Source organism: Pan paniscus, chromosome 7, assembly GCF_029289425.2.
Source record: "Pan paniscus chromosome 7, NHGRI_mPanPan1-v2.0_pri, whole genome shotgun sequence".
Classification (NCBI taxonomy): domain Eukaryota; kingdom Metazoa; phylum Chordata; class Mammalia; order Primates; family Hominidae; genus Pan; species Pan paniscus.
This window is the reverse complement of record NC_073256.2, coordinates 81,455,009-81,473,980: the sequence shown is the minus strand read 5'-3', so window position 1 is coordinate 81,473,980 and position 18,972 is coordinate 81,455,009. Positions and strand designations below refer to the sequence as shown.

Here is an 18,972-nt window from a genome sequence, read left to right as displayed (position 1 = left end):
GTTGGCAGTTGGTTAGGCAGTTTTAGATAACAAGGTTAACCAAACAGTCCTTTATTATCCTTCATAAATATTATTATTATAAATTTTCAATTTGGGACTAGTATGTCTTTTATACATTTTTGTAAGAGTCATCATAGACTAGAGAATACTAGAATCATGTATTTTATTGCATTATCTGAATGTTGGCAGTAATTTATAAGTCTATGTGAAGGATGTAGTCTACTTAAAATAGACTTTTTAATATGTAGCCTATTTAAAACGTGGTCTATTTAATTGTTAAAATAATATAGTATATGTGTCCTATGGAAGTTTACAAAACTGAGAAGTATAATAGGAGGTATAAAAAATGGAGAGTTACACCATGGAAGGGAAAACGAAACATCATAAAAATGGTAGTTTTTCCAAATTTAATTTCTATTCTTGGTATGACTCCACTTGTTAGTGACAAAGGAGTGGACGTTGAGGACGAAAACAGTCCCCATCGCGTGTAGCAGCTCTTTCCAAAAACTCGGCTCTGTAGGGGGATGGAGCAGGTGAAACTGGAGGGGGCCAGGAGAGGCTGTGATTCTTTATTGTTTCAGAGATGAGAGAATCTAGAGCATGTCTGATTGCTGATGCTTGTTGAGACAATATAGAAAAGAGAGAGAGATTGGTGGGGTGGGGTGGGGATAGTTGTACCTGATAGAACAAGGAATATCTCTGAGGAGGTGTGGATGGATTGGCTTTTGAAAGAAAGGGAAACTTGGCCAGGCGTGGTGGCTCACGCCTGTAAATCCCAGCACTTTGGGAGGCCGAGGCAGGCGGATCACAAGGTCAGGAGTTCGAGACCAGCCTGGCCAACAAAGTGAAACCCTGTCTCTACTAAAAATACAAAAAATTAGCCGGGCTTGGTGGCGGGTGCCTGTACTCCCTGCTACTCGGGAGGCTGAGGCAGGAGAATTGCTTGAACTCAGGAGGTGGAGGTTGCAGTGAGCCAAGATCGCACCATTGTACTCCAGCCTAGGTGACAGTGCCGGACTCCATCTCAAAAAAGAAAGAAAAGGAAACTTGAGGGCTTGTATTATTTCTGTGACATATGAGGCTGTGGAGAATGAGGGGGTGGATGGGAAGTAAGTATGTTGAAAGTTTAAGAAGAGCATAAAAGGCTTGAAAATAGGCATTTTAAAACGTGAAAGAGCCATTTCACTGGAAAAACAATATGATTGCTGGGCAGTGTTGACTATGAGTTTATAGTGATATTCTGCCTAGTTTTGTGATTCCCCCTCCCCACCCCCCCAAGCAACTCTCAGATTTTCTGCAGCTACTCTGGAAAAGCAAGTGGCTGAGTTCAGAGTTTTTAATCCTGATGATCTTGAGGTCATTGATGTCTCCTCCTAACCCTGTATGGATGAGAATAGACACATTCTCCACCTAACAAGGCTGCAGCCGAGGAAGTGTGCTCTGGGGCAGTCAGTTTCAGTGAAAGCAAGGTGGCAGAGGCAACGTCAGGAGGGAGGTCAGGTGCAGCCACACTGAATTAGGTTACTATGTGGGACAATTTTAAAAGTTTTCTATTGTCTATTCTCATTATTTTGGTGTCTTTAAAAAATTAATCTATTTGAAAATGTCTAGTTTTCAGTTCTTTGGTTGTGGAAAAGTAAAACAAAAATTAAATTTTTCTTATAATGAAACAAAGATGTGACATATAAAGTTCATAACTGGTAAGAAGATGCATATTTTTGATAGACAAAAAGTGGGAATTATTACTCTTTCCATGTTTTATATTCAAAATCTGTATTTCAAAGCATAATATAATTGTGTTGACTTGTATTTCCTACTAATGTAATGTCTCTTCTTTCTTTTTAGGAAATAGTCTAGTAAGCTTAACCTTTCATTTATTTAGTCTTCATGGATTAATTGAGTACTTCCATTTAGATATGATGAAACTTCGTAGATTTTTAGGTAAGTGATTCTAACCCATTAACAGTAACAAGATTTACATTTATACAAGAACCTGTTTAAGTTTTATCTCAGTTATATCGGTTAGCTATTGCTCTATAACAAACCAGCCAAAATTAGTGGCTTAAAACAACACACAGTTATTTAGCTCTTGCATCTGTGGGGCTGTTAAATGCTTCTTTTGGTCTGGTCTGGGTGAGCTCATTTGTGCACCTGCAGACAGCAACAGGTGGGCTGCATGTTGGTTTTGTAGAGACCTCAGCTAGGATACCAGGCCTCACCCATCTCGGCTCTACATAGTCTTCTGTTAAATTTAAAAGAAGCAGAGGAGTTTGGCACCATAATAGATTTACATTAAAAACAAAAAAGAATTATTTATTTTACAATTAGCTGAGCTTGTTCAAACAGTAGTGGCAGGTTTCCGAGAGAGGTGATATCCCCAGGTCTCTGGAGCCCTGGGCTCAGAATCGGCCCACCTTCACTTCTGCAGCAAGTGGCCACAGCAAGTCAGACCAGGGATGCACTACACCTGTTGGTGCAAAGGCTGCAAAGTCACAGAGCCACAGATACAGGAAATTGTGAATACTTGATTTCATTTTGCAATGTTCCTTACATTGGCCACAGATTGCTGACAAAGATGACACAATTTCTGTACTTTTCTAAATTTTTGAAGGCTAAAACTTTAAAAGAGCAGGTATATTGCAGTTAGGTTTCTTCTTTTTCTGACCCCTAAAATCTCTTTGACGGTAGGCTTTAAAGATTATTTGGGGCCAGGTGTGGTGGCTCACACCTGTAATCCCAGCACTTTGGGAGGCTGAGGCGGGTGGATCACGTGAGGCCACGAGTTGGAGACCAGCTTGGCCAACATGGCAAATACCCCATCTCTACTAAAAATACAAAAAAATTAGCCAGGCATGGTGGTGCACGCCTGTAATCCCAGCTGCTCAGGAGGCTGAGGCACAAGATATCAACTCTAGTCTTCCTTCTTGTAATAGGCACCAGTTTCTCCTAGTTGGTTCTACCTGAGGAAGGAATTCATGATTCCTGGTAAAGTCTTTGTCCGTCCTTTAGGTGGATAGGAGAACTTCTGAGAAAGTCCTCTCCTGCATTTGCTGTTCCGAGTTTGAAGTCCAAAGCAGCATATTTTGGGGTCTCATTTTCTGACCCTCATTGTGATATTTCATATAGTGCCCAGATCAAGAGATAGCTTAATTTGTAATTTATTTTTGGTTATATACAATTTTGCTTATATACAGCAAAAAGATTACAACTTAATGAAGGTTCACATAATGATTAGCATTTTATAGCAATAAAGTCTTTTAAATTAAGGTGTATACATCTTTTTTTTTTAAAGACATAATGTTATTGTACACTTAATAGACTATAGTGTAAACATAGCTTTTGTATGCACTGGGAAACCCAAAATTTTGACTTGCTATATTGCAATATTCACTTTATTTTAGTAGTCTGGAACTTAACACTAAATATCTCACTGGTATGTCTATACTTAATAGTGAGAGACCATCATATTGATTTGATATCCTTTTTAAAATCTTTCAATTTTAAGTAGAGAGAAATTACAAATTATTCAGGAAGTAATTTATTACTGTAGGAAAATGGTAAAACTGTGGAACTATAAAATAAGTTAAGATGTTGCTGGTGGGGACATTTAATATTTCATACATGCTGGGCATGGTGGCTCACGCCTGTAATCCCAGCACTTTGGGAGGCTGAGGCAGGTGGATCACTTGAGGCCAGGAGTTCAAAACCATCCTGGCCAACATGGTGAAACCCCCGTCTCTACTAAAAATACAAAAATTAGTCGGGTGTGGAGGCATGTGCCTGTAATCCTACCTACTCGGGAGGCTGAGGCAGGAGAATTACTTGAACCCAGGAGGCAGAGGTGAGATTGAGAGAGAGAGAGTGAGCCGAGATCGCGCCACTGTACTCCAGCCTGGGCAACAGAATGAGACTCTGTCTCAAAAATAATAATAATAATTAATATAACCATTTTTGCTAATCTGCAACTGCTTTATCTAGGTAAACAGAAGCCTGTGTGACTCTACAGATAGAATTTTGCAGTAAATTCTCAAGTTTATAATTAATATAGTGTGAGTAGCCCCAGTAGCTATACTGGCAATTATAAACATGCATATCCCCACTTTGCACATTGTTCATATGAATACTTGGCTGTTTATCCCTTCATCCTGTTGCCGCTAATGTGGAAGCCACTAGAACAGGTTTATGAGAGAATTAAGCCTTAAAGCCATAAGGAATCCATTGGCTTCAATGGGTTATCTTCTGTGCAGCATATCTGGAATGGCTTCGGCTCTATACTGTCCTTGGGAGAATTGAGAAAATAATAACTCAGGTGTTTTTAGTTAGTTAGTTTGTTTGTTTGAGACAGGGTCTCACTATATTGCTAAGGCTGGAATGCAGTGGCATGATCATGGCTCACTGCAACCTCAACTTCCCAAGCTCCAGCCAGCCTCCCACCTCATCCAGGCTGAGGCAGGAGAATCACTTGAACCTGGGAGGTGGAGATTGCAGTGAGCCAAGATCACGCTACTGCACTCCAGCCTGGGCAACAGGGCGAGACTCCATCTCAGAAAAAAAAAAAAAAAAAAAAGCCTCAATATCAAGAATGTACAGCCAAATGAAGAGCTAGAAATATTAACTCAGACTTCTACTTAGAACTCTGGCAAAAAAAAAAAAAAAAACAGATAAATTTATTACATAGGGCTTTTGAAAAGCTTTTTCTTTTGGAGAGTCTTGCTCTGTCACCTAGGCTTGAGTGCAGTGGCGTGATCATGGCTCACTGCAGCCTCAACCTCTCGGCTCATGCGATCCTCCCACCTCAGCCTCCCGAGTAGCTAGGAATATAGGTGTGCACCACCACACCAGACTACATTTTTATTTTTAGTAGGGACAAGGTCTTGCTAATGGCCTAGGCTGGTCTCAAACTCCTGGCCTCAAGCAATCCTCCAGCCTCGGCCTCCCAAAGTGCTGGAATTACAGGTGTGAGGCAGCACACCTGGCCTTGAGAAACTTTTTAATGTGTATTAATTATAAGTAGTATGCCTGAAATACTGTACAGTAGTCCGCCTTTATCTCTGGTTTTGCTTTCTGTGGTTTCAGTTACCCATGGTCAACTGTAGTCTGAAAATATTAAATGGAAAATTCCAGAAGTAAACAATTCATAAGTTTTGAATTGCACACCATTGTGAGCAGCGTGATGAAATCTCATTGCATCCTGAACCGTGTTGGTTATCAGATCAGCCATGTTGGTATCACAGTGCTTGTGTTCGTCACCCTTATTTTACTTCATAATGGCCCCAAAGCACAAGAGTTGTGATGCTGGCTTATTGTTATAATCATTCTATTTTATTTTAATTATTGTTAATTTCTTACTGTGACTAACTTATAAATTACGCATTATCGTAGGTGTGTTTGTATAGGAAAAACAGTATAAATAGGGTTTGGTACTATCTGTGGTTTCAGGCATCCATTGGGGGTCTTGGAACATATCCCCCAAGAATATGAGGGGACTACTATACTAAAAATATAAATTATAAAACACATACGGCCAGGCATGGTGGCTCATACCTGTAATCCCAGCACTTTGGGAGGCCGAGGCGGGTGGATCACCTGAGGTCAGGAGTTAAAGACCAGCCTGGCCAACATGGTGAAACCCCATTGTGACAAAAATACAAAAATTAGCCGAGCATGATGGCAGGTGCCTGTAATCCTAGCTACTCGGGTGGCTGAGGCGGGAGAATCACTTGAACTCCGGAGGTGGGCGTTGCACAGTTAGCTGAGATCATGCTGTTGCACTCCAGCCTGAGTGACAGAGCGAGACTCCATCTCAAAAATAACCACATACAAAAATAGCTTATTAGGTGGGGCACAGTGGCTCACACCTGTAATGCTAGCACTTTGGGAGGCCAAGGCGGGTGGACTCCTTGAGCCCAGGGGTTTGAAACCAGCCTGGGCAACATGGCAAGATCCTGTCTTTATAAAAAATACAAAAAAATGAGCCAGACATGGTGGCATGCACCTGTGGTTCCAACTACTTGGGAGGCTGAGGTGGGAGGATTACTTGAGCCCAGGAGGTCAGCGCTGCAGTGAGCCATGATCATGTCACTGCACTCCAGCCTGGGCAACGAAGTGAGATCCTGTCTCAAAAAAACACTATTAACCAAGGGTATTGAAAGGCTATTTTAAAGGATGGGACAGAAGCAAGTGCAGAATTCTGATGGTCTGTCCTGCTCACTCGGCGATTATGTTTCCCCATCACAGGTAGGCTCGCTTTCCTTTGAGACCACTGGATTTGTGTGTTATGCTGCTAGGGCTGTCAAGTAGGTTGATGGCAGGGGGCACAGCTCCACCCTGAAGCCTAGTCTGTTCTTCCATGATAGCATAGAGAGTCAAATTGATATTGATTCTTTTGGTATACATGTGAGTTGTGAGGTGATTATCATCTGCCCAAATCGGCACAATTTTAGCCGATAGCTACATGAAAAGTATGAGTGGGTAACTCATAATTATCACAATTTTTGTCCTTGTATATGTTGCTCATATACAATAAAATCGGGATCTCTTTCTTTGATGCAGTTATGATTCAAGAAGATTACCACAGTCAAAATCCTTACCATAACGCAGTCCACGCTGCGGATGTTACTCAGGCCATGCACTGTTACTTAAAGGAACCTAAGGTAAGAGGTTGACATTGATTTCAGGTGAAAATCATAAGAAAATTCCTTTTGATTTACTTTCACATATTTCTCCTGAAGTTACTGCTTTGACTGAAAATCACAGACTTCCTTCACAAGAATGAGATCTAGCTGGATCAAGTTTCTGAATCTGGCTGTGTTTCAGAGTGCAACAGCTAGAGAATTGGGTGGTTGTTGAGAGAGAGGCTGGAGAAGCCCAAGCAAGGGCCAGGTCACTTGAAACCTCGACTGCTGGCATTTACACTGAGCTCCACATGGGCTCCATGTGGGCAGGGACAGCCTTGGTCTGACTCAGTGAATGAATGAGGAGCTACAGAGAGGAGGCAGGAGACTTTAGAAAATTATCCTGGCTGTGATGTGAAGATAAATCGTATCAAGACCAAAAGCCTGAACACCTGCCAGGAGTTACTTCAGTGCTCCATGGAAGACAGCAGAGTGGCCTTGGTGAAGTAGGGATGTGGATAGTTTGCAAGTTCTCTTGGGAATTAGAATGAACAGGACGTGGTGGTGAATGCATTTGGGGGAAAGAAACAGAAGTCAGTGAAGACTGGTTTGGGTAGTTGAGTAGAAGGTGGAAGTCTTCCATGAGAGGAGGAATGTAGAGCAGAACAAGTTTTGGGGGTAAGGCTTGTAGAGACAGTGAGCACCATTTTGGATCCGTGGTGTTAAATGTATTTGACATCCTAATATAGAGGTCTAGTATAGAGTTACATAAAAGAGTCTGAAGTATAGAAGAGAAATCAGACTTAATGTATGGATTTGGGAATCATTGTCTGCAGGTGTTAATGAAAGCCTTGTTTGCCCCTGGACATTTCCTATCCCTGGCAGTTCTGCAATTATGTCTGCCCACCCCATCTCTACTTCAAAACTGCTCTCTCCCTAGATCTTAGTTCTGGCTAAGGTGTTAGGCGGGAAACAGGATGACCAAACTGGCTTGTGCCCATTGATGCCAACTTAAGAACACAGCTAGTCTTCTGATTATTTAAGAGATCATAGAATATGTGAAAATGCCCGTTTTTTAGTATATATATCATGACTTTTAAAAAATCAACTTTATTGTGGTAGAACTTACATGCAGTAATACAGTGCATACATTTTATGTGTACGGTGTTGACAAATGTATACTCCCAACCACCCAGCTGTTTTTTTTTCTGTAAGAGACAGGGTTTCACAGTGTTGCCAGGCTGGAGTGCAGTGGCGTGATCATGGCTCACTGCAGCCTCGACATCCTGGGCTCAAGCTGGAGGCCAGCTAATTTTTTTAATTTTTTGTAGAGACAGGGATTCACTCTATTGCCCACCCCAATTTTTAAATTAAACTTTAAAAAAATCTCTGGGCCAAGGCTGCATCCTCTGTTTGAGAATGTTGTAGGAGAGACTGATGAGTAATCACCATACAATCTGGTAAGTGGAAAGATGGTAATAAGTTCTCTGCAGCACACAAAAGGGTTAACCTGGTCAGTGAAGGCTTCTGCACTCCCATCTCCCTCTGGGCACACCCAACCCAAGCCAGGGGCAGGGAAATCTGGGTGATGCCAGGTGAGCAGGGTGGGGATGCATGTGGACAAAAATTAATAAAAACATGATTTTGAACAGTTTTTGCCTGTGGAGTTCTGATAATACTTAAACACTTTTCATCCTTAACATACTCAGTGAACACTTTACCCAAGGCTTCAATTAAGGATATAGATAAAATCACAAAGCCCTACAATGCAGGCATTTCCCTTCTCCCTTATCATAGTGAACATTTTAAAATGGAGTCACCCAGGACTGGGCACGGTGACTCATGCCTGTAATTCTGCACTTTGGGAGGCTGAGGCGGATGGCTTGCTTGAGCCCAGGAGTTTGAGACCAGCCTGGTCAACATAGCAAGACCTCATCTCTTTCATTCAAAAAAAGATAGAAAGAAAAAAAAAAGAGTCACTCAAAGTTTTAAAAATGAATTCTGAAAAATTTGAAGTAGGTCCAAGTGCAGTGGCTCATGCCTGTAATCTCAATACTTTGGGAGGCCAGGGCAAGAGGATCACTTGAAGCCAGGAGTTTGAGACCAACCTGGGCAATATAGCAAGATCCCATCTCTACAAAAAAATAAAAAGTTAGATGGGCATGGTGGTGTGTACCTGTGGTCCCAGCTACTTAGGAGGCTGACTCAGAAGGATCACTTGAGCCTGGGAGGTCCAGCAGAGAGTAGTGATAGTGCCACTGCACTGCAGCCTGGGTGACAACCTATCTTTAGATAGATAGATAAGATAGATTAGATAGATGCCTGAAGATTGTATCTCTTTTACTCCTGAGCCTTTGCGTAGCATCACGTTTTATACTCTTTGAGCATCTGCCACATGCCAGGCTCTATCCTGGTGCAAGGAATGTGGTGGTGAGCAGGGCAGGAATGATCCCTGTCTTCATGAAGTGTACATCCTAGTGGGGGAGGCAGTCATTAAACAAATAGATAAATAGAATTTTGATCAAAATAATATGTTAGTGTCTGGGCATGGTGGCTCACGCCTGTAATCCCAGCATTTTGGGAGGCCGAGGCTGGTGAATCACCTGAGGTCAGGAGTTTGTGACCAGCCTGGCCAACATGGTGAAATCCCATCTCTACTAAAAATACAAAAATTAGCTGGGCATGGTGGCGGGTGCCTGTAATCCCAGCTGCCTGGGAGGCTGAGACATGAGAATCCCTTGAACCTGGGAGGCCGAGGTTCCAGTGAACCGAGATCACGCCACTGCGTTCCAGCCTGGGCGACAGAGTGAAACTCAGTCTAAAATAACAACAACAACAACAACAACAACAACAACAACAACAACAACAACAACAATAATAATATAGAGAATGACCAGGTGGATGGCAAGAGTTTTACAACTTCAGATAGGGTGATCAGAAGTCACTTAAGTGGACAGTACATAACTAAGGAGTCAGCCATAAGAAAGTCCAAGTACAGAGGGAATAGTAAATAGACTTAAGTATATATATTTTGTGAGAAATTTGTTTTCAGTTTTTATACCTTATAATTTATATGGAAGAGCTAATTCTTGGACTCTTGTCTATGTGGAAAAAAAAATATTTCAAGCCAAAGAAATTACTGGAAATTTTGGAGACAAACTCATCTCTCTATATATGCATTGTCACTAACTTGAGTATTTATTTTTTATGTCCTCAAGGCTGAACTCATGTGGATTATAAAGCATTTTGTTCAAGTTGAGTCCAAAGTCTCCTTGATTGATTGACACTGGTAACATTCATAGTTGTCAGCTGAGGAGATTGTGATTTTCCCTTTGTTTCCTATTTTAATGTTTAGTTTCATGTTTCTATAATGAGTTTAAATTAGCTATTTTACTTAATAACTATACTTAAACTAAGTCTGGATAAGAATTACGCTTACATGTCCCAGAGATAAACCCACTCTAACACTGAACCTTTAAACCTTGCTCTACTTGTCCCTGGCAGTTGACAAAAGAGCCTGGCCCTGCACGTCCCTCCCTGGCCCCCGCATCCTTCCCTTTGATGTCAGCAAGACTGATGGTTGAGTTGCCTTTCTTGCAGATGTACACTTATTCATGCTCTGAGTAGATGCTAATTGCTAGTGACAAAAATATGAGTAAGATAGGAATTTTGGCCCCCAGAATCTTACTTGTAAAACATATGGGAACCTGACGTGGAAACCATAGGAATGTCAGGCCTCCAGGGCAGGAATTTTTGTCTGTCTATTCCCTAATATTTACCTGTCCCTTAAAACAGCACCAGCACATGGTAGGTGCTTGGTCAATATGAGCTGTTAATGAATGATATTGTATATGGGCTTTATCATTGGCTGGGTTTACTCTAACTGTTCTCTGTTTTTATGTTTTTATTTTGTTCTGTTTTGTTTTTCAGATGGAGTCTCACTCTGTCACCCAGGCTGGAGTGCAGTGGCACAATCTCAGCTCACTGCAACCTCCACCTCCTGGGTTCAAGCGATTCTCTTGTCTCAGCCTCCCAAGTAGCTGATAGGCATGTGCCACCATGCCCAACTAATTTTTGTGTTTTTAGTAGAGATGGGGTTTTGCCATGATGGCCAGGCTAGTCTCAAACTCCTGACCTCAAGTGATCTGCCTGCCTTGGCCCTGCAAAGTGCTGGAATTACAGGCATGAGCCACCATGCCCAGCCTAGTTCTCTGTTTTTAGACCTCTAGAGCAGTGGCCGCCAACCTTTTTGGCACCAGGGACCAGTTTCACGGAAAACAGTATTTCCTTGGATGGGGAGGGGGATGGTTTCAGGATGAAACTGTTACACTTCAGATCATCAGGCATTAGATTATTATAAGAAGTGTGCTGGCTGAGCTTGGTGGCTCACACCTGTAATCCCAGCACTTTGGGAGGCTGAGGCAGGCGGATCACCTGAGGTTGGGAGTTCGAGACCAGCCTGACCAACATGGAGAAACCCTGTCTCTACTAAAAATACAAAATTAGCTGGTCGTGGTGGCGCATGCCTGTAATCCCAGCTACTTGGGAGGCTGAGGCAGAAGAATCACTTAAACCCAGGAGGTGGAGGTTTCGGTGAGCCGTGATTGCGCCATTACTCTGCAGCCTGGGCAACAAGAGCGAAACTCCATCTCAAAAAAAAAAAAAAAAAAAAAAGAAGTGCGCAACCTAGATCCCTCACGTGCACAGTTTACAATAGGGTTTGTGCTCCTATGAGAAGCTACTGCTTCCAAGGCAGAGCTCAGGCAATAATGCTCACTGGCTGGCAGCTCACCTCCTGCTGTGCACCTGGTTCCTCTCAGGTTCCTAACAGGCCATGGACCAGTACCGGTCCATGGCCTGGGGATTGAGGAGCCCTGCGAGGACCGCCTTGTCCTTTTGCCTTCTGTGTGTGGGAGGTTCATTTCTTTCAGTAATTTCTCAGGATGGACATAATGTGTCAAGAATCTGTCTTCACTAGGCAGGGCATGGTGGCTTATGCCTGTGATTCCAGCACTTTGGGAGGCCAAGGCAGGCGGATCACCTGAGATTAGGAATTCGAGACCAGCCTGGCCAACATGGTGAAACCCCATCTCTATAAAAGTACAAAAAAAAAAAAAAAAAAAAAAGTCAGGCATGGTGGTAGGCGCCTATAATCCCAGCTGCTCAGGAGCCTGAGTAAGAGAATCAATTGAACCTGGGAGGCAGAGGCTGCAGTGAGCCGAGATCGCACCACTGCACTCCAGGCTGGGCGTCAGCAAGACTCTGTCACAAAAAAATAGAATCTGTTTTCAGAGGTAGCATCATTAGGAAAAATAAAAATACAATATTGATTCAGGACATTTTATGTCACTAAACTGCTCTCCTCCATGATAGTGCCACCTCCTCTTTACCCTCAGCAAGCCACCAGTATCTCAGGTACCTTCTTTCTGCTATTTCTACTATATTTTTGATTTGCCAATTTAGCCAAAAAAAAAAGCTACCACTAACGAAACTCACCGTGATAACCATTACAATGGGAAATGATAAGGGCTGGCAGGCAGTGAAAACAGTAAGCTTTTCACTGAACACAGCAAAACTCACCACTTAATAGTTTTCTATTTTATTGAAAAAGAACCCTAATGATGGCTTTGCAGATACAAGTAAAATCTGACCTTCACATATGTTAAATAATCTGTAGTTTCTTTTTTGGACATTTCTTTGTTGTCAGCTCTTAACAGATGTAATCACAGAATGGAAATAACATCTGTCTTTTAATCCACCTTAGAAAGTTAAGTTATTGAAGTCCTTGTCTTTGTTATAATATTGAAAATTTTCTTTCTGATGAAAGGTTTTTTTTTACAAGCAGAAATGTTACATTTTTATATCAAATTTTTTTTGCATGTGTGATTTGTTTTTAAAGTTACTTTCTCTTCACAGAATTTTTGAGAATTCAGTTGCTTATTGTCATGTTCCTATTTTTAATGGTTAACTCTTTAATATACCTGAGATTGTTTTGATGTCATGTGCAGTCATACATTAATTTTTTAAATCAGTCTAATTTTGGATTATTGTATTCTCCCAGGATGTCTATTCTTCTGCCAATAAGAATGTAACCCCTTTGCATACTGCCTAATAAATTACATGTTCATAAGACATAGACACCCATGCCCATTCATGTATATGTCAAGGAGGGGAGATTGCTTTATATGCAGTATGCTTTATATCCTATGCATTCTGTTCATCTTGATTAGTAAGCAGCGCTTTAGAATGCTTTATTTTTTCAATGCTTTTGTATATCCTAAAGAGGAAATAATTTTCTTCATCTTCTCCTATTCATTGACCTTCTCCGTGTACTAATTATATGCGATACAAAAATAAATAATATGCATCTCTGCTTCCAGGTAGCTTACAGTTTTCCAGGAGATTCAAGCCCTCAGACAGTGATTTCTCTGACTGAGATGAACTTAACACAGGGAGTAGAAAGAGATGATTGATTCGTTCTAGCAGAGAAAGAAAACAATAGAATTCGAATCTAAAATTATTTTTTATCTCATTTTAAAAATTTTCAGTTTTTATCTTTGTTGTATAACATATAAATGTTAGTTCAGTATAATAATCCATAAGTACATATACTTAATATAAGTGGTGTATGCTCAAAAATTTTCACTGTTAGAGCACAGGATCATTACAGTTTAGTCAGCACTGTCCTAACATAAACCTAAATAATACCATGCTGTGATGAGTGGTATTGTGGCAGGCCATGAGGTGCTGTGGGAACACAAATCTGGCCAAGTTTGCCAGAAAATGAGAGGCATTTCATGAAAAGCAGATGATATAGTCAAGGTGATCTTTTTTATCATTGAACATTTGTCAGCTAATCATAAACTTTTATTTATTGTGATTATTAAATAAGTTTGGTAATGATTATTGAGAGTAAAGTTACAATTTCTGGTGTGCAAGATTGCTTTCCCTGACATGAATACATTGTATCATTGTTATGAATGTATCCATCCGTTAGGGGAGGATTTTATCACAGACTTGACATAGACTTCCACTTAACATGATTACTCAGTAGCCTCCTTAAACATCAGGACTTAAGGAATAACCTTCCATTTTAGATTACATTATTGAAATCCAATAACCAATTTGTTGATAAATAAACACCCTTAAAATTTTAGGTCTTTTGTTCAGTAATGGCTACAGTAATAAAAATGTGCCAAACTGTGTTCGTCATTTTAAAGCCATTATTTCTCCAAAAGAACGGTTTATGCTTTAGCTGCCATTTTAATTAAGCTTGTTAAAAATGAAATGGCCTAAGGATGAACTCTCTAAACTCCACATGGGCAGGGCCACTGTTGTATCATGCCTTCGCCAGTGTGGTGATGAGACCAGGACCTGGCAGATGTGCTTGGTGGACCTAATGAACAACCGCCTGAGGAATGACGTGAAGGGGGAGGAGATTGCCACCACTACCATTGGCTGCTAATTCAAAACCACTGTGACGGCGTAGAGCTTATTTTAGATATATCTGTGATTCATTATTCTTTTGTCACACTTCAGCTTGCCAATTCTGTAACTCCTTGGGATATCTTGCTGAGCTTAATTGCAGCTGCCACTCATGATCTGGATCATCCAGGTGTTAATCAACCTTTCCTTATTAAAACTAACCATTACTTGGCAACTTTATACAAGGTTAGTGCAATTTTATCATCAAGATTTATTATTTTTGCATTCTAGAAAATCTTTCATATTTTGAAGAAATGAAAGTAATGAAAATAAATTCTCAATGAATGTTAGAATTTTAACCAGATTAATATTGCTAACAGTATTGTTAGTAATGATATGTCCAGAAAGAGACGTATCATTAAGTAACTCAGAAACGTCCTTTGTTGTAGAATACCTCAGTACTGGAAAATCACCACTGGAGATCTGCAGTGGGCTTATTGAGAGAATCAGGCTTATTCTCACATCTGCCATTAGAAAGCAGGTAGGTTGGATTAAGACAAATTTAATTTGTTACTGGTTATAGAAGTTAAGTTGGCAAAGTAATTTTATAAAGTTTTAAAAATTGTTATGTTCAGGTGTTCCACAGTTTTCAGTGTTTGTCAAATTTAATAAATTATATACAATTTTAGTAATTTAGAGCTATCCTACTATATAGTCGGTAACATTTTAATGGATAGTTATTTTTATCAAAGACTATTCCATTGGGTTTGAATACTATAAAATTTACTCCAAATACACAATTGCTCAGCCATAGTTTACTACTTATTTACATAAATAGATATTACACATTTCCATACTCAGCTGAATAAAACCTTAAGGTCTAGGTATAAAGGTAAATTGGATGGAATGTAAACATTTTATTATATTAAATAGATTCATTAAAATCTGTTCCCAGAAGTTTTCAAAACTGACAAGAAAGTAAAGAGAGTGCCTTATATCCTCAGTAGCATAATCCTGGAGTCACACTTCTAGAGCTATAGGATATAATAATGAATGGAAAAAACCCTAATATTTTAGGGAAAAAAAATAACTTAAATGGGCTATTTTAGAACCTAATAAAAAACATTAATGTGAATAAGGCTAACACGATGGTGATGGTTTATAAAATCTCACGTCATTGCCATAGTGTGGTCCACACACAAGCTTTTTAGTAATGTTGCACTGAGGGAAAATGCATGTCAGCAAACCATGAAAGTGGATCGAAACCATCCACTTCAAGAAAAGTGGTGAGGTATAAAAATATGTTTGAGTATTAAAATTTAAGTTCCACTTGCTCTTCTCTGGTTTCCCTTTCATAATTTAAAACAACTGTATAAAAAACTGTTTTGTGTAATGACCGTGAGAAAAAAGCTGGACTTTATTTTTTATTTTTTTAAATCTTTATTCACGGATACCATTTGGAGTATGACAATACTTCTGGTAAGTAAAATCATTTTTTGCTGTAGTACAAATACGAAAATTGCTTAAACACACTGTATATGTAAATTATGGGTTCTTAAAATTAAGACAGATTAAAATGTTTGCTTCATTATTCCCTTTTTAAAAATCATGTTTTTCATTTGATGATTAACCCTATTGAGTTCTCAGATTTAATAAAAATGGAAATAAGGAATACTACCTAATAGCATTATTTAATGTTTTCTTCATTTAGGATTTGTTTAACATTCAATATTGTGAGTCTTTTTATCTATTTGACAGCTCTTTACTGATCATTATACAGAGATAGTATTTGCCATGGCCCATTAAAACAAAAGGCAAGAATTTTTTTTAAGTATGTTTATCTTGCTAATTGATCTGAGGCAGTTTTATAAATGATGTATGTATTTGCTGTTTATATTAACATGTTACCTTTTTCCTTCCAGAAAAGTTGGATATTCATTTACAGATAACTGATTGGTTCTTGAGTTTAACCTTGAAAACACAGTTGTTAAGTTGCTCAGGGGAACTGCAACAGGCATCTTAGTCAAAATGTCTGTAGGAGTCAGCTGTTGAATGGGCCATTATTCTTTCTATTTGAATCTTCCTTCTGCCTTCAGATCTCAGGCACTAAAAAGCAAACCAAAGTTGTTTACCCTCAGCATGAGAATTTTCCAGCAAAAGAATCCCAGCAAGGAACTTTCTCAAACAACAACCAATGTTACATTGATTTTTTTTTTAAAGCAAATAATACCACCTTGGCTGGCAAAATAAAGGCTCTCCTTTTGGAATGTTTGCATATTGGTATTTTCCTACAAACTCTTGGTTTTAGTTTTGATTATTTTAATGGCTTTTTTTGAAGCATTCTATAAAACTCATTTTTTTGTGTGATAAATTTTAAATTGAATGATAGTTGGATACTTTAGGGTTCTATAAAGCCTTCCGATTATTATGGTTAAGAAAAAAAATCAATAAATAGTTAATTGAAAGTCTTATATTTTCTCTTTGTATTTCTCTAATTCCAGGCAACAAATGGAGACACAGATAGGTGCTCTGATACTAGCCACAGACATCAGTCGCCAGAATGAGTATCTGTCTTTGTTTAGGTCCCATTTGGATAGAGGTGATTTATGCCTAGAAGACACCAGACACAGACATTTGGTTTTACAGGTAAAATGGGGCTTGGAAACATTCTATTTCTAGGATAAATTATGTGACTGTCAAACTAAAAAATGAATATTCTAGTGTAGTTTTTCAGAATGGTTAAATCTTGAGGGCAAGCTAAAGAATTTCCTTCAATTAGCGCACACTCCTTCCAAAAGGAGATCACTGGTGAATCTGCTACCTAGGAAGGCACCATTGCTTACGTGTTTTTCATACTCAAGATTTCTGATGAAAACAATTTTTATAAGATTAGGGTACCAATTAAGAAATAGCATTTTATTCTCATAAATTCTTACATCTAAAAATAGAAGAATTATATTTCTGGCTTATTTATTTATATTTATGGTTAATCCAGTCCTTGCACTTGGTTCTTTGGTATTATTGTCAAGTGTGTATATATCTTAAAACAATATTAATGTTTTGTTTGCTAGATGGCTTTGAAATGTGCTGATATTTGTAACCCATGTCGGACGTGGGAATTAAGCAAGCAGTGGAGTGAAAAAGTAACGGAGGAATTCTTCCATCAAGGCAAGTTACAGTATTGAGTGATAATTAATCTATCCAGTTCATTTTTTTTAACATCATAAGAATAAAATAACTCAATAATTTATATGGGTCTAGCAGTAGAGTCTTGACATTTTTAGTAACAATTCACAATAGATATACATCTAATCAATACTCTACAAATTGAGCATCTGTTTTGAAAATTAGAAGTCCTCTTTTGGAATGATCAGATGTATTTATGCATTTGTGAGTATAGATAGATTAGGTTTGGAATTTTGCTGTACAGAAAGATTTCCCTGAACTTGCTTTATCCTTGTCGTGTGTGGAGGGCCATATGAACATGTAAAACTTTTGTGTGTGTAATTTAAAACCCGGATCCAGGAATCTTTATTTCATGAACCTTCCTTTCAGGTTGTATATTAATGTGTTATAAATTACAGTCTTGGGGTAACACCTTGCATTTAAATAAAAATATCAGCTTGGCAATCTCTTCTATGTGTAAATAACTTAAAATTTTAAAAAGAACTACTTGCAAAGCTGTCCTCTCATGAGGATTAAGTATGTTTTTCCTAAGAAATGCACAGGTATGTTCAAGCCTTTAATTATATATTTAACCAATAGATATTCTTCATATTAATACTTCTCTTTTTTTAATTTATAGGAGATATAGAAAAAAAGTATCATTTGGGTGTGAGTCCACTTTGCGATCGTCACACTGAATCTATTGCCAACATCCAGATTGGTAACTATACATATTTAGATATAGCTGGTTAGAAAAATGCCACTGTTTTTATCAAGAAGGGAAATATATTTGAAATATAAAACATTAAAATTATGCTCATTTCTATTTTTAAAAATAATTTAAGAAATTTTACACTTGTTTTCCCTTATTATGGCTCTTCTAATTCTCATTTAATTTTAGGATGTAAAAAGCACATTTTTGCAGAACAGGCAGAAGCAATAACTTGTTTCTGTTCTTATGTAAATAAGAATCCATTATTCGCTCATGTGGAAGCTTCTTTTGCATCATTTGGGACTGCCATTTAAAAAAGGATAGGTAAACAAAGAAATGACAAAAATAAAATAAATAAAATAAAAATGGATAGGTGGTGACCCACTGAGCCTGATCATAATACGAAGACCAGCTTCTGCCACTGCCTTTCCAGACTCTTACCACTGCCTGTTGATTAAATCTAACTCTTCAACATCCTAGACAGGCCCTTATAATCTAGCTTCAAATGCTGTGCAGCCATCTTGCCTCAACTTCCCTCTCACTTGCCTACAGCATCTCGGGACGCTTCTGTGTTTCCCAAGTATACGCTGTTCTTTCGCTCTTTGTGCCTCGCCAGTGCTTTCCATGTGCCTCGTAGAGTTATTTTTCTTGAAGAGGCAGCTCAAATGTCACCTTCTCCAGAAGCTGCTCTCCACTTGCTTTAGGCAGAGTCAGTCACTTTTCTTCTAGATTCCAAAGTGTCTGATCCACTTGGTTGTGGATTCCTGGAGCCTAGCACCACACCGGAAGCAGGAGGCCCTTGAGAACTGTGTGTTGTGTGAACTAATAACTGTATTATAGAAAGCATAATGAAAATGTCCTGTGACTGAAGTATGTGTAGCTTGTTGCAGGAGTTCACAGGAAGGTTGACTAGGATTGAGTGTGTTGGGCTTTGGGTATAAAGGAGGGGGATTCTACAGGGGCATTAGCTCAACAAGGAATAGAGGGAGGAGTGTAATTTTGGTAGCTGGTGTTGAATAGGGCCTTTGAGAATCAGACTGAACACAGTGAAATATG

At 39.1% G+C, this 18,972-nt stretch overlaps 2 protein-coding genes across 9 annotated transcripts in view; one reads left to right on the top strand and one right to left on the bottom strand.

Moving 5' to 3' along the window:
* The window catches only part of MTFR1 (mitochondrial fission regulator 1), a 128,113-nt gene that overhangs the window by 30,561 nt on the left and 78,580 nt on the right, over positions 1-18,972 (bottom strand). For 2 of the 6 annotated variants that reach the window (XR_008626408.2, XR_008626411.2), the window contains exons 8-9: positions 15,948-16,145; positions 12,058-13,093 (exon numbers count right to left, since the gene is read on the bottom strand). Coding sequence is in view for 2 of the 6 variants with exons in the window: in XM_063606796.1 (XP_063462866.1) it covers positions 16,059-16,145 (87 nt within the window). In the remaining 4 variants the exon portion in view is untranslated. Of the gene's footprint in view, positions 1-12,057; positions 13,094-14,590; positions 16,146-18,972 lie in introns of those variants that run through there. The other 4 variants (XR_010112945.1, XR_008626410.2, XM_063606796.1 and 1 more) reach the window with 3 other exon arrangements.
* The window catches only part of PDE7A (phosphodiesterase 7A), a 124,554-nt gene that overhangs the window by 100,774 nt on the left and 4,808 nt on the right, over positions 1-18,972 (top strand). For all 3 annotated transcript variants that reach the window (XM_063606794.1, XM_063606795.1, XM_055116601.2), the window contains exons 6-12: positions 1,846-1,941; positions 6,553-6,653; positions 14,154-14,285; positions 14,489-14,580; positions 16,541-16,685; positions 17,111-17,207; positions 17,845-17,925. In XM_063606794.1, the coding sequence (XP_063462864.1) occupies positions 1,846-1,941; positions 6,553-6,653; positions 14,154-14,285; positions 14,489-14,580; positions 16,541-16,685; positions 17,111-17,207; positions 17,845-17,925 (744 nt within the window). The remainder of the gene's footprint in view (positions 1-1,845; positions 1,942-6,552; positions 6,654-14,153; positions 14,286-14,488; positions 14,581-16,540; positions 16,686-17,110; positions 17,208-17,844; positions 17,926-18,972) is intronic.